The sequence below is a fragment of the Eulemur rufifrons genome, chromosome 19 (assembly GCF_041146395.1).
Source record: "Eulemur rufifrons isolate Redbay chromosome 19, OSU_ERuf_1, whole genome shotgun sequence".
NCBI lineage: Eukaryota > Metazoa > Chordata > Mammalia > Primates > Lemuridae > Eulemur > Eulemur rufifrons.
The window spans coordinates 79929333-79944582 of record NC_091001.1 but is presented as its reverse complement, the minus strand read 5'-3'; the positions used below and the strand labels follow the sequence as shown (position 1 = coordinate 79944582).

The 15250-nt window shown below is 50.6% G+C and overlaps 1 protein-coding gene across 1 annotated transcript in view; it reads left to right on the top strand.

The window, feature by feature from the left end:
- The first annotated feature begins 372 nt into the window (after window positions 1-372).
- The window catches only part of RHOQ (ras homolog family member Q), a 38210-nt gene continuing 23332 nt past the window's right edge, over window positions 373-15250 (top strand). The window contains exons 1-2 of the mRNA XM_069493880.1: window positions 373-1086; window positions 1646-1704. Coding sequence (XP_069349981.1) covers window positions 945-1086; window positions 1646-1704 — 201 coding nt within the window. The 5' untranslated portion in view covers window positions 373-944. The remainder of the gene's footprint in view (window positions 1087-1645; window positions 1705-15250) is intronic.

Sequence of the window (15250 nt, the reverse complement as noted above, 5' to 3'; positions counted from 1 at the left end):
GCTCAGGGACCCCCGCCCCCCAATCACCCTTCCCCCACCACCCTGCGCGCCTTTTAAATTAAAGATAAATAAATAACCCTCATGGCCTTTCTTCCTGATTTCTAGTTCCGTTGTGCACTTAAGAGGCCGATAGGATGGCTCTTGCCTTCCGGGTGGAGTTTAAATATATATGTATAATTTTGCATGACTGTTGCGTCATCGTTCAAGTCGTCGTGGTTCCCCAAGAGGCCTCCTCGTCTTCTTCCAGCATCGGGGCCTGTGGACGCTTCCGGCGCTGCGGGCACTTTCGCGAGGAGCCCTCGGCTCCTCCCGAGCGATTCCCTCTCGGCCCCCTCCCCCAGCCTCACCTTCCTTCCCCTCCCTCCTCCTCGGCTCCTCCCTCTCGCCCCCTCCGCGCAGCCCTCCCGGGGAGTCGCGCTAAGGCGAGCGGGCAGGGCCGCGCGGCGGCGGCTGGCGGGGCGCGGGGCGGGGGCGCGGGGCGGGCGGCCGCGCTAGGGGGAGGTGCCTGGGCCCGCCCTCCTCGGGGCCCAGCCGGGAGGGGGCCCGGCCGGCGCGGGGCGGGGAGAGCCGCCTGGCCCCTCCCCTCCGCTGCCCTCCCCAAAGTTGCCGTCTCCCCCGGGGCCGGACAGTCTTATGATCCGGCGGATCCTCTTGGGGAGGCCGGGCCGGGAAGAGGGCGCGGGCGCCGAGCGTCGGGGGCACAGGGCGGGCGCGGCGACCGGGGCCGGGGCGGGGATCGGGGCAGCGACAGAGGCGGCGGCAGCGCCCCGGGCCCGCCGCCCCCTCCCCTCCGGCGAGGGGAGCCGCTGCATGGGGCCGGGGGGACGGCCCTGCTGCGCGGAGCGGCGGCAACGGCGGCGGACCCCCCAGGCGGGCTGGGGCTGAGTCCGGGGCCGGGGCAGGGGCTCCGGGGGGACCATGCCCGGAGGCCGGCCGGCCGCAGCATGGCTCACGGGCCCGGCGCGCTGATGCTCAAGTGCGTGGTGGTCGGCGACGGGGCGGTGGGCAAGACGTGCCTACTCATGAGCTATGCCAACGACGCCTTCCCGGAGGAGTACGTGCCCACCGTCTTCGACCACTACGCAGGTAAGCCTTGGAACTGCTGACTAAGGGGCCGCTCCCCGGGCCGGGAACTTTGGAGCAACTTTGGCGGAGCCCCCTCGTTGCCTCCCCTGAGCACGCTCCCCACCCTTCCCCCGCCGCGCCCTCTGCCAGGCGGCCGGCCCCACCCCCGCGGCTTTGCTGCTGGCACCCTTTCGCCTGCGGATCCACCCCCTCCTCCTACACCCCCCTCCCCGCCCCTGCTCCCCGCACTCCCCGACCTCCTCGGCGCCCTGGGCCGACCTCCGTGACCTTCCCACGAACGCCTCCCCTATTGCCCCAAGCCCCTGGGGGAAGCATTTGGAGAGCCCAGGCAAGACGTGGCTATGGGACCTGGGGTGGACAGGTGGGGGCCACATCACACCCCGGCCCCATGTCACTTCACAGTGAGCTGGGCGCAAGGGAAAAATGGGTGACATTTCCCGGAAAGCGCCCACACGCCTCTAGCTGGGTTGGGAGAGGAGGGTCCAGGTGGGGAGTGAAATTGCCCCAGAGCCCAGGTCATTGTGAGCTTCTCTCCCCGCCCCCACTTCTGTCCTTGCAGTCAGCGTCACCGTGGGGGGCAAGCAGTACCTCCTGGGACTCTATGACACGGCCGGACAGGTGAGTGTCTTGGCCTCTGGCTGGCACCCCCCCTCCCTTTCCCCAATTCTGTGTGGCTGCGAAGGGCCTTTGGAAACTGAGGTGTCTAGGCGGGAGGGTGTGTCTGTGAGGGGCTCCCTCTGGATTAGGTCTTTATTTCTTTTCTCAAGTCAGTAAATTAAGAAAACGAACAAAACCAACCAGCCAACTCAGATCAGCCCACCTATGCGAACCCCTGGGCTGGGAAAGTTTTTGCCTGTGTGGGTCGTTCTGTGTGGTGCGCCTGGTGTGTGGGTCCCAACTCCTGTTGCAAAGTGGCAGCAACCAATCATGAAGCGCCCTTATTTTTAGTTGCAGATGACCAGGTCTCCCCCTCACAGCCTCTGTCTGGTCCCTCATTGGTGAGTGGTCTGCCTGCCCGAGGAGCCTGATTGGTGGGAAATGGCATCATCTAATATGATGGGAAGGCATTTGGTCCTGGTTATGTTTATTACAACATCATTGCACTCTGGGACTCCAGTCCCTGAAAACGTAATTTGTGGTGTTACCAGAGGACCACAGGGAAAAAAGAAAAGAAACAACAACCATGCAGCCACTCCCTGGGGTGGGTGTGGGGGAAGAAGGGTTAGGAGTTCAGTGTGAATCATGGAGGAAGAGATTTTTTCCCTCCCTCAGGAAGGCCAGGTGACTTAATTGGGGTTTTCTTTGGGAGAGATTATTCTGTAGAAAGAAAATGCACACTTCTCCCTGGGGCCTCTTGCCAGTGTTTGCAAATCAGAAATGACCAGGCTGTGCTCTTAAAGGATTAGGTCTTCTCTTTGTCTTACTGTCTCAGTTTCAACCTCTTCCCAGACCCACGTTTGCTCTGGGCCTAAGACGATTATGTATGATGAAGTTTTGTAGAATACTGAGCTATGATTAGATTTGAGGACTCAGGCAGAAGTTTCCACATGTCATGCAGACTCCAGTCCTGAAGGACCCAAAGGCTCATAGAGAGTGTCTTTGGGAAAAGTCCAGTAGTAGAGTTTCCTTATCTGTGAAATGGGCTGGGTGCGGTGGCTCACACCTGTAATCCTAGCACTTTGGGAGGCCAAGGCAGGAGGATTGCTTGAGTTCGAGACCAGCCTGAGCAAGCATGAGATCCTGTCTCTACAAAAAATTAAAAAATTAGCTGGGTGTGGTGGTGCATACCTGTAGTTCCAGGTACTTGGGAGGCTGAGGCAGGCAGATCACTTGAGCCCGGGAGTTTGAGGTTGCTGTGAGCTAGGCTGATGCCACTGCACTCTAGCCTGGGCAACAGAGTGAGACCCTGTCTTGAAAACAAAACAAAACAAAACAAAACACCATCTTCGTGGACATATATTGTATGCCAAATGCTTAACACTGAGCCTGGCACACACCAGATGCTGTTCTTTAGGGCCTGTCTACATTTGGATTTCCAAATTGTGGTACTAGGTTAGACTCTGGGTTGGATTCTGAAAAATGTCTTGTGGGGGAGGTGCCTTGATGGTGGTCTCTGGTTTCTAAACTATTAAGTTAGAGGAACATCTGAGGGTAGAGAACTGCTGGCACTTTAAGGTGCCTGAGGCCACCCCCTTTCACGAAACTGACCCAGGTCAGTATAGTTAGTTCTCAGCTTTCTCGAGCCCCTTTCGGTTAACCTGTCCTGTACCTGTTATTCCTTCTGCCTTCATCAGAGGTTGTGGAGAGCAAGAGGCAGAACTCATTCAAATAAGACCAGCTTTTAAGCACTATAGTTGATAAACAAGGGGTTGTCATTAGTGGTTGAAAGGAGGGAGGTTTTTTTTAAAATTGCCTCTAATTTTAACTTCTCTCACTACCTCCCCTTCCCTTATCTCCTTTATTTGTCACCATGATCATTTTTGACCACACTTCCTATGCAACAGAGCATGTATAAGTCAGAGCTGTTGTGAACACATTCAAACCCTACTAATATTTACTGAGTTCTTTCTACATATCAGGCATGGTGGGGGGCAGGGGCAGCCACAGGCAGATATTACCTTGCTGACTCCCCAAAACAGCCCTGTGAGATAAGTGACCCTCTATTTTTGCAGGTGAGGAAACAGGCTCAGAGAAGCTAGGTTATTTGCCTGAGGTCACACAGCTACTTGGGGGTGTTGCTGGGATTAGGATGAGGGTCTGAATCTGCTCTAGTTAGAGGTGGTTATACACACAGGAAGCCATGGGAGTGCTGAGCCGCCACCAGGTTGATTGGATGGTTTGTGTGCCCATAGATGTACCTGGAATCTTCATAGCCATTCTCTGTATGGCTCCTCTACAGAGGACAGAACTTAGATCCAAAGAGTCACCCGAAGTTGAACCCACTCACAAAATGCTTTCCATATATCACCATAATTACTCTTTCTGGTGGAGGATTGTGAGATATATACCAAGCAGGATCAACATATTAGTAAGGCTCAAATACTACTTCTTTTCCCAGTGGTGGGACACCTACTCTGTTGGCCAAGATGTGTTGTGGGGCCCCTTGGTGTTTCCCCTAGTGTCTAAGACTTTTGTTTTTGGATCACAGGTAGTGATTTTTTTTTATTCTCTCTGCCTGTCTCTCTCTCTCTGTTTTAGAGACAGGATCTTGCTCTGTCACCCAGGCTGGAGTGCAGTGGCACCATCATAGCTCACTGCAGCTTCCAACTCCTGGGCTCAAGTGATCCTCCTGCCTCAGCCTCCTGAGTAGCTGGCACTATAGGCACATACCACTATGCCTAGCTAATTTTTTTTATTTCTTGTAGAGACAGGGGTCTCATATGTTACCAGGCTGGTCTCAAACTCCTGGCCTCAAGTGATCGTCCTGCCTTGGCCTCCTAAAGTGCTGTGATTACAGGCATGAGCCCCATGCCTAACCAGAGTCAGTCATATTTCATCTTTCAGCATTTGAGGGTTTATTACTAATGAGAACAAATGACAAGTGCCTGTCATATACCTAGTACTATGTTAAGCACCTGGGGAATGCAAAAGAATAAATTTGAGGTAGAGATCTACCATGGCTGATGCCGTGTTGCCGGCATGGGTAGAAGTGTCTGGCTCGGATGCCTGTTCATGTGTGTTATATAGGAGATTCCTGTGTTGTACTTGGTCTTTAAGACCCCATGCCTCTATGAATACATATCAGATTCATCTCACAGTAATAATAATGATAAATGAATACATAATCATACACACACGTACATATGTATAGAAATTCTTAAGCCTGATGGGCAGCAGAGGAAAGCCCATGGGGTTTGGAGCCAAACAGGCTTGTGCTCAGATCTCCACCTTGTACTAATCATGTGATTCTAGCTCAATTATCTACCTTCTTTGAGATCTAGTAAAAATGTGAATAATTAGAATCTACACTGCAGGGTTGCAGCCTGGCTTAAATTCTTTAACATATGTAAAAGCAGCTGACACTTCTTCATGCCTAGTAGGTCTGTAATAAATATCACAAGAAATTATTGTACTCCACTATGGGTGGTTTTATGGGGAGGAGTCAGAGGTGGCAGAAGACAGTGTATTATGCCTGGTGTTGATAGAAATTCCACTAGCATGCTAGCTCCGAGGACCTTTTCAAAGAGGTATGGAGCCGCCTTGCACTTTATAATTCCGCCAGTCCCCATCGTTGGACCAGTGGGCCCAAGCTGAATGCTGACTGCCATCAATAACCCTGTTGTGTCAGATGGCTTTCTGTCTTTTTTTTTTTTTTTGAGACACAGCCTTGCTCTGTTGCTCAGGCTAGAGTGTTGTGGCATCAGCCTAGCTCACAGCAACCTCATACTCCTGGGTTCAAGTGATCCTCCTGCTTCAGCCTCCCAAGTAGCTGGGACTACAGGCATGTGCCACCATACCTGGCTAATTTTTTCTGTTTTTAGTAGAGATGGGGTCTTGCTCTTGCTCAGGCTGGTCTCAAACTCCTGAGCTCAAGAGATCCTCCTGCCTCGGCCACCCAGAGTGCTAGGATTACAGGCATGAGCCATCACACCTGGCTGGCTTTCTGTCTTAACTAGAGTTTGCATCCCCACTGATGTAAGAGAAGTAGCTCAGAGTTCTGTGCAGAATTTGAGAAACATGCAGGGTATGTAGGATTCAGTTGGTTCTTGTTTCAGAGAGGTAAGACAGGTTGAGGAGGAAGCTTACAGCACTGGAAAGCAGTTGCCTTCTGTCCAGAATGTTTGCCCACGCACATGGTACTCGTTGTATTTGAATAACAGCAACGGTGCCTCCCTCAGGTTGGAACCTCTGTCTGCTTGCTCACTCTTGTCCTCCTCTTTGCCCCCAGTCAAGTTCAAAGCCACAGGCCTCATTTGCCCAATTTATATATTGGAATCTACCAGTCGCAGGATGATTGTTGTAGATGACCTTTGGCCTTCTAGAGCAGGCTGCTTTCCACTTGACCTCTGCTGCTACTAGCAGAGAGAGAGAGAAAGAGAATGGGAGTGAGAGAGTGTTGGACATCAGTCCCCATCATGTGCTCTGCCTGGGGACATCCCTCAGCCCCAGCACACTCACTAGCACCAGCACTGCTGCCAAAGGGAAGCCCTCCCTCTGTTGGCCAGGCCCACGGGTGGTCCAGGAGCAGTGTGACATTTTGACTGCCAAGCATTTTGGAGTGGAAGTTGACAGCGGCGCCTTCCTCCTCACTGGGGGCCTCATGTGTGTTGGTGGGGGCGGGTTGGCTTCCTGCCTGGGCCTGTGTAGAGCTTCTCCTTTCTAGCCGGGCTTTCAGGACCTCAGTGCAGGCTCCGCAGCAGCCTTGTGGTCTGCTCAGGGAGAGACGGGAGAGATGAGATTTTCCCTCCTGCCTCTGCACAGGGTGCAGTGAAGGGGAAGAGAGAAGAGTTCTCCAACTTGGGAGCTGCCTGGCAAGCTGCTCTCTAGCTGTGGGCTCCAGGCTGATCTCTTAATCCTTGGCAGGAAGGCAGAACTTGATACCCTGAGCAGGGAAGGACTGAAGCCCAGTTTATCCAGGTCCCAGAATATCCACTCAGGAGGATATGTGTTGGGGGTGAGTTTGGGATCCCTAGAGTTCCAGATTTAGCCACTGTCTCCGTGTGTGGAAGTCCATGTGTATGCTTTGGGGCGTACTGTTGCTATGTCCATTAGCTTAAACATACAAGTTCAGGGATGCATCCATGACAGCTACAAATATCCTTTACTCTGGTGTCCCCTGGGGTTGCTGTTTCAATGACAAGTGACATTTGTTTCACACTTGACATAACCCAGCAGCTGTGGCTGCCCTGCAAGCTGTCTGGGTGCCCAGGGAGGCACTTCCCCTACAGAAGGGAGTCTCCACCCGAGGCAGCGTCAGCATGCCCTGCCATGGCACGCCTGGTGCATTTCACAGGGCAGCACCCAAGGGTCCAGTGTAACAGGAAAGGGGAAGGATAAAGGGTGAGGGTATTGCCACTCACATTCAGGCCGGGCATCCTTGCAACACCCTTCCGGTTTTTTCCCAGATGAGGAAATTGGGAGTGAGAAGGCTTACGGGAACCAGACACGTGACTAGGAAAAAGGTTTTCCTACTTTAGAGAGAGAACATCAGTAGGTTTAGGACAGGGGTCCCCAACCTATGGTGAGTTGTATAATTATTTCATTATATATATTACACTGTAATAATAATAGAAATGAAGTGCACAATAAATGTAATGTGCTTGAATCATCCTGAAACCATTTCCCCTCTCCCTGGTCTGTGGAAAAATCATCTTCCATGAAAACGGTCCTTGGTGCCAAAAAGGTTGGGGACCACTGGCTTGGGAAATGCCCACTGGCAACACCGGGCTCCAGGTCCTTGCGGCCCCGTGCTCTCCCTGAGGAGCCCAGTGAGCGGAGTCTGGGAGGAGCCACGGGGTTCCTTCCAGACATCAGCTGCAACAGGTGAGGTGCTGGCGCTAAGCATCCTGGTTTCCCTTAGTAACCCACTGTAGATTTGTCATCTGTGCATTTTGCTAACCTTTTTAGAAGCTATTTATATCTGCAGCCTGCGCTGCGTCACACGGGAATGCTGGTTTCCTCCTCTGTGTTGGGAAGGTGCGCGGCCTTTGTTGACTCCAGAGCCTTTGCTGTCACCGAATGTCCTGTGTTCCCCTGCTCTGGACTCTGATGCAGGTTAGGGTTATGGCTGCTCAGACTGGGCCGGCAGGCAGGGACTTTGGGGAGGGCAGTCCCTGCGGCTCTCACTAGTCTCTGTTTGTACCTCACCCCTCCTGGCCCCTGATGCATTTGGCTTCTCCACTTCTACCACGATTCTCCTGAGGTTTGGTGACATTTCCACTCTTTGAACCAAAGCTTCCCCACAGGTGGATGAGGCACGACTGTTACAGGTGTGCCGAGATGCCATCCTCTGAGCTCTGGGAGCCTGGGGGAGTGGCCAGCCTCAAGGGGGCCAGGCATATGTTGTCATTTGCTGTAGGTGCCGTGGGATGAAGAAGGTGGGAAGCGCTTGCTTTAAACCCCTTGGGTCAGAGGCCTTCTGGAGAATTGGGCTTTCGTGGTTTTGTTGTGGAATTTGGGGTTTCCAGAGATGAGATCTAATGGTATTAAAACAAAACGGACACAGCAGCTCTCCACGGGGGTGTCAGTTTCCAGCCAGAGCACGTGTGTTGGCAGCAGTGGGTCCTACCAAGAGGCCTCGGACACAGAGTAGCGACACTGCAAGGGGGAGGAAGTGGAAGCAGTTACAGAGAAACAAAACAAAAGCCCACACCTGCCTTTTGGCTTTTAACAATTAATATTCGTGACCCTCAGCTGAATTTCCTCTCACCCTGAGGGGCCCTTATTTGGCACGCTTGGGGCAGAGAGCCGTGTTCTTTGCCCTCAGCAGTTTGCTGTTCCTCTTTTAGTTCCTGGCCACAGCTGCGTTGCGTGCAGGGAGGCCGGGCTGTCCAAGCTCTCAGGGGTCTCCCACTCCCCGGGTAGCGTTGTCTTGCACACACTACCAGTACCTCCCGGGCCGGTTCTTACTCTGTAAGAACGAGGGTTGTCTGTCTTTCTTTACCGCATTTCCGGTGCCCAGCCCAGTGCCTGGTGCATGGTAGGCATGCAACAAGTATGTCTACAAATGAATTGATTCTTATTTGGCTATCAGCTCATTTCTGCTAAAAGGTTAACCAAAGGCCAAGGCGATAGCTGCTAAATAATAGCTTCAGGCATAACCCCTTTCCCAGAAAAGCTTTGTTAGTACAGTGAAAGTCTCCAAGGTTCAGAGGAGTAACAGGCATGCTGGTATGGGTCAGACCACCAATATTGTCCTTGTACAATGCTGGGGGATCAGCGGTCACCAGTGGGCCTGTCCCCTAACACTGTCTCTCAGGCTCAGGCCTTTCCATCTTTCCTGAGACCTCCTGCTCCCAGATCTGAGGAAGGGGCAGTTTGGCAATGGAAAGAGTGTGGCTTTTGGATCCTCCAGATGAACTTTGAACCCTAGCTCTGCCTCTTTGTAGCTGTGAGACTACCAGATAGCTGGCTCCCCCCTGTGAGTCCCTCTTTCTTCTGTGTAAAATGGGGAGATATTTCTACATTGAAGGATAGCCGTAAAGACTAGAGGTTATGTATCTAGTTGCCCTGTATGGCCTGGTGCTCAATCAGTGGCAGCCGGGAGTGGGGACGCAGGCCAGCTCTGGAGGGCTCCACACTGACTCCATTTAGCTGGTGTTGGCTCGGTGCCTGCTCTGGGTTCAGACCTTCTGTGGGAGAAGAAAGGGAGACCAGACCACAGAAAGGTCCACTACGCAACTGGGAAGTTCATCATGTGAAATTGAGTGCTGCAGGGTTCCAAAGAGGAAGAGGTGGCAGGGAGGCGCTTTTCGGAAGATCTGGGTTTGTAGGAAGAGTTGGGAGGCAGTAGGGTCCAACCCCGGCTCTGCCATTCCCAGCAAGGGGCTTGACCTCCTAAAACCTCCTTTCCTTATCTGTAAAATGGGGATAATGATAGTACCTTCTTGTAGGGGTGTTAGATCAAATCAGAACTTCCCAGCTCCCAGATAAGGGATTTCCTTAGTCCTGAGGGCAGCGGGGTGGGGCCTGGGATAACCCAGGGCTTTGGTTGTCCCTTCTAGCTTGAGCAGTCCCACCTCCGTCACTTACCCGTGGCTCCCCAGCCCCCACCATCACATTTTCTCTGCGTGCCATCAAGTGAGGGTTTGGGAAGCGCGGGACTAAATGAGGTCATGCAGGCAGAGGGGTGCGGAGAGCTCATATTCTGGGTGGGGAGGGCAGGCACGGGAGTGACCCAAATGTGTCTTTTTATGGCCCCCAGATCCCTGCTATCAGTGTCAACATGTGCAGTAGGGTTGCTAACTAAATTATGGAGTTTTTCACCCAGTGACTGACAACTTAGTAATTACAGAGATATTAATCTGGTGCCCTGTTGCTTGTTGATTTTAATAGATAGAAAAGAAAGTGGGGGAAGGGGCCTTTACTGCTGTCACTGTTTCTTTTCAAGTTGAGGAATAGTGAACCAGCCACCTCTCCAGATTCCCAGACTTGCCAGCTCTCCCCCAGCTCAGCGTAGACTTTGGGGCTTAAGAGTGACACACTCATCATCAAATGGCATTTTTACAGAGTGCAGAGCGTGTTGCATCTGGTATCTCCTTGAGGCCTCTCAGCTGCTCTGTGAGTAAAGGAAGTCGGTGGTGGTTGCCTCATTTTGTAGGTTCGGGCAGGTTAAATGACTTGCTCCAGGCCACACGGTTGGTATAAGGCAAAGCCAAGATTACTGGGCAGGCCGTCCGACTCCAAGTCCTGGTTCTTGGTGTTAAATTACTCTTGCTAGTCAGTTTGACCATGTTAAATGCCTCCTTTACTTTGTATATATTCTGTTGTTGAATATTTCATATAAAAAGTACATTCTAAGCATATTGCTTTTCTAGATAGAAGAGTTGGTGGAGCAGTGTCTACAGATGGAACATGTAAGGGCTGCTGCTAAATGGCTCCTGTAAAAGCTTTTGCCCCCGCTGTGAAGTTGAGGATGTTTTGTCAATTTGTCCATAAATCACCATGCATGCCGGGGGTGGTGCTGGTGGCCACGTTGCTGAGGAATGTATGGAAGAAGCTCATGCCATTTGCCTAATGCTCTGGCCTCTTCTCAGAAAGAGGGATGGGGAAATGTCCCATGTTGAGGCATAAGCAGACTTTCCTCAAGCCAGGGAGGCAGTGTCCCCTCCCTGCCCCTTCGGGCTCTGTCTGCCCTGTTCTGCCCGCCAGACTGGACTTGACATCAGCTGGCTGTTTGGGGCACTGCCGGGCAGGGCAGCTTCAGCCTATGAATGTCAGGTGTCTTTTCTGTCCCACGGGGGTGACCCCAGACTTTCTTTTCTCCTCCTAAGAGTTTCTTTATTTAGGGGAAAACTGACTCTTCAAATCTGTTTGTCCCTCTTTCATCTGAATACTCCCTGAACATACCCCAAAACCTCTCTGCCTTGTTCGGCTTCCCAGGTCATCCCATTGCCACCACCCTTGCAGGGGCTTCCACGTCCTCCTACCTGGGCTGCTTCCCGTGGTGACTGTCAAGCCTCGATGAGAACATCCATCCAGCCAGCAAGTAAACACTCCCTGAGCACCAGATCTGGGCCAGGCCTGGGCCAGGGCAGGGGTTACGAGACAGGTCAGGCACAGGCCTTGCCCGAGGCGCCCACAGTGCAGTGGAGGTTGGTCCACCGTGATTGGTGGGAGGGGAGCCAGGGCCTGTTTGCCAGGAACACAGAGGAGGCCAGGTTTGACCTTCCAAGGAGATGAAGTGCTAATAAGAGCTAAATTGAGCAAGGGTTTCTCCAGGTTCCTTTTAGGTGGAGAAAGTGCTCAGATTGGATTCTCACATATACTTGATGCTCAACAAGGGTTTGAATAATGGCATTGGTTCTCAAAGTGTGGTCTTCAAACCAACATGCATCTCTGGGAACTTGGCAGAAATCCAAGTTCTTAGGCTCTAACCTAGATCCCGTGAATCAGAAACTAAGAAAGCTCTGTTAAAGAAGCCCTCCAGGTGATTCAGATGCAGCCTAAAATGTCAGAGCCACTGAGTTACTGACTCCTTGTGTCCTTATGTACCTTCTCTTACTTAGCAAGCCACCTTCACCCCCACACCCCACCACACTCATGGCACCCCCACCTCACACACTCTCCCTGGAGTACAGGGAACATGATTGATTCATTTTTAACACCCCGCCCCACCAAACACACCCCCATACACCCTCATTCCTCGTTCTTCACACATGGCTGGGACTGTCCATAGTTATTGCAATGAATTGAATCATTCAGCCACTGTTGCTGCCCACCCAACTCGCCTGGTGGAGCTGGGCCAAGGCCCTGTTGGGAGAAAGTGGAAGCGGAACTTCATAAGGCACCCTTGGCTCTGGTAGAGTGCTGTCCGGCCTAGGCTGTGCACGCAGTAGGCTCCTTGGATGTTCCTTAGTGGGGCCTATGTGCCAGGCCATTTCTTCTCTGTCATATTACGCAGCCAGACAGAGAGAAGACCTGCACTGGGGTCTGTTCACCATGGCTGAGGCCAGCACTCCAGGTGTGACGTACCTTGACCCTGAGAAGGATGGCAGCTTGGTTTGTGCTAAATTAGTTCCAAAGCCTCAGATGGGTGATGACGCCCTTTTCGTAGAACACTCCCCAGGCAGGTCACAAGGGGTGGTTGGACGGAGAGGAAGGGCTGTGGCACTCAAATGGCCATCTCAGGGCAGTAATTGCTCCTTCTCTGGCTGACCTCAGCTTTCTGGGCCAGCCTCCTCCTCTTCCTCCATCCTCCTCCATCCTCCTCCCCCTCCTCCCCCATTACACTTTTTCTTTTTTTCCCAAACTTATTGCTGTCTAGAAAAACCATCCTTTTTTTTTTTTAATGGCATCATAGTTGGGATTATAAATGAGTTGGCTCAAAGTATGCCCCCTCTAAGAGCTGTCACTGAGAGAGAGAACATTTAATTCTGACCGTCCAGTTCAATTAAGATTCCATTTACTTCAGCTTAATTTGCAAAGGGCTGTCTTCCCCCATGAGCTGATTCAGAGTTCAGCTTATTGCCCAAAGGTGTTTCCAGTGGCCTCCTTGGCCCTGGAGGGACGGGAAAGGGACTCTGGGGCTTTTTCCAGTAGCCGGGAGCTTCTCTTCCTCCAGGCGGCAGAAAGTGAGAACTCCTTCTGAGGCTGAGGCACCCTGGGAGGCTGAGTCCCTCCTTTAGGCTGCAACCCAGCTTTTGGCTTTATTCATGTGTAAATCTTCACTCCCCTTGCCGGTTGTAAGCCTAGCTCCCTTCAGTAGGGACTGCGTGTGGCACATGGCACTTGGTACAAAGATTGGGGGCTCCAGTAGGAACTAGGTGTGTGTTAGATTTAGGGGTGTCTATTGGCAGGATTATTATGGAAAGAACCTTTCCCATGACTCTACATCACCTCCATATTGGCTTTCCTATCAGCTCATTGGAAAGGGGAATCTGACTGGTCTACACATTATTGAGGGACTTTAAAATCAGGTTATAGGTCGTTGTTTTAATGCATTGCCCATTTAAGTACAACGGGACTCATTTCTTAACTCATGGAGCTCATTAGCAGAAAGGCTGCCAGGTCTGTTTGGATAAAATACTGGCTGTGGGTATGTTCTGTTCTCCAGCAAGGCTGGACCTGGAGGATCCTTCACTGTGCTTCCGTCAGGTGTGCCTCCAGAGTGACACAGGGAGGGGCCGACTGGCACAGCTCGGCCTTGACAGGGAGGGAGACCTCAGTGTCTCCTACCTCCTGTTGCCTGAATAGGACAGTATGGAAGGCTCAAGGTCCGAGCAAGCTGGTGCTACGAAGAAAGTAATTACTCAGAGAAATTCCTGGTCAATCAAACTGCTTGACATATAAGTTTCATTTTCTTTCCTTTTTTTATTGGAATATAATTCATAGAACAATTTCATCACCCTCAAAAGAAACCCCACACCCACTAGCACTCACTCCCCATTTCCCTCTCCCCCAACCCCTGGCAACCACTAATCACTCTACTTTCTGTTTCTATGGATTTGCCTATTCTGGACATTTCATATAAATGGAACCATGGAATATTTGTCCTTTTCTGTCTGGCTTTTTTCACTTAGCATAATGTTGTCAAGGTTCACCCATGTTGTAGAATGTATCAATATGTTATTGCTTTCTATGGCTGAATAATCCTTTCCATTTTATTCCTTTTTGTCTGTCTTGCTTACGTGGCCACCCACCCCCACCCCCACCCCAAACATTTCTGAGCTTTCAGGCAGAAAGTGAAGTTCTGCTGGTCGTGTACTTCTAGCGCCGACTTCGTCCCGTAGAGGTGGGGAGGTCTCCGCACTACCATTGAGTATTCTTATTCTCTCAGTGCTTCTGTTCATATTTTCTCCCACCTCCATCCACACCCTGATATTTTTGTTCATCAAATATATGAGTATCCATTAAACACAAGTGAGGCGAAGACCACAGAAATCCATCAGATAGGGTTCTCTCCCTGTAGGGGTTTAGAATCCAGTAGGAAGAGAGGATGTATACAGCTGGCCAAAATGCAAGTAGAAAATTGAACACACATGAAAATGGTAAAGTGTGACGAATGTCCTAAAGGTGCCCAACTGCCTGGCTACTTGGCTAGAGCCTGCCAGATTGGCAGGGTCTTGGTGGGGCCACCTAGACTCACAAATGGTTTTATTGGAGTGTTTCTGGGTCATCAGGTCCATGGGTCTGATTTATGTTAACTCCAAAGAGATCAGAGTATAAATGAGGTTGCCAAAGAGTTAATCTGCCATGTGGCCCTGGTAGAAAAATGGACAAAAAAAAAAAGAGAAATCAATAGCTCACAAAGGAAGAAAAGCAAATAGCTAATGGAAATACACTATGCAAAGGAATGCAAAACAAAACTTTTTTCACTGATTAAATTGGATAAGATAGGAAAAATTGGTAACCAGGAGACAGGAAAGTAGACATTCTATGGGCTATTTTTCAGAATAAAAACTGACACAACTAGTTGGAGGTTAATTTGGCAAAGATCCTTGAATTTGCAGTGATCTGCTTCTATGAATTTATACCTGGAAAACATTCAGCATTCACAGAGATTTACATAAAGCAATATTCTTCACAGTGTTATTTATAATGATAAATTATAAACACATTGATGCATAGTAAAAAGGGATTTGTTAAATCATAGAACGATGCATATTAATATAATAGCCATTAAAAACTGTGCTTTCAACAAATATTTAAGGAAATGTGAAAAGGCTAATGATGAAGTGTGAAAAAGCAGGAATCAAAACTATATATATAGTATGATTAAAACTTTGAAGAAAATGCATGGGTATATAACATGCAGAGGAAAAATTGGAACACAATAATCAAAACGTTAAAGGGGTTGGCCCTAGGTGGTGATACTGAATAATTTTAGAAATTTGCTTCTTTATACTTTATTGTTTTTCCCAATTTAAAAAAGTCATTTTATTTTTTATTAATATCAGATTAGTATCTCTCCTGAGATAACCACTTTCAGCTCTCAGCTGTTTATTTTAGTAACAGATACTCTGTTGACTTCACACCATGAATGATGAGGCCTCAGCTCTTTCAG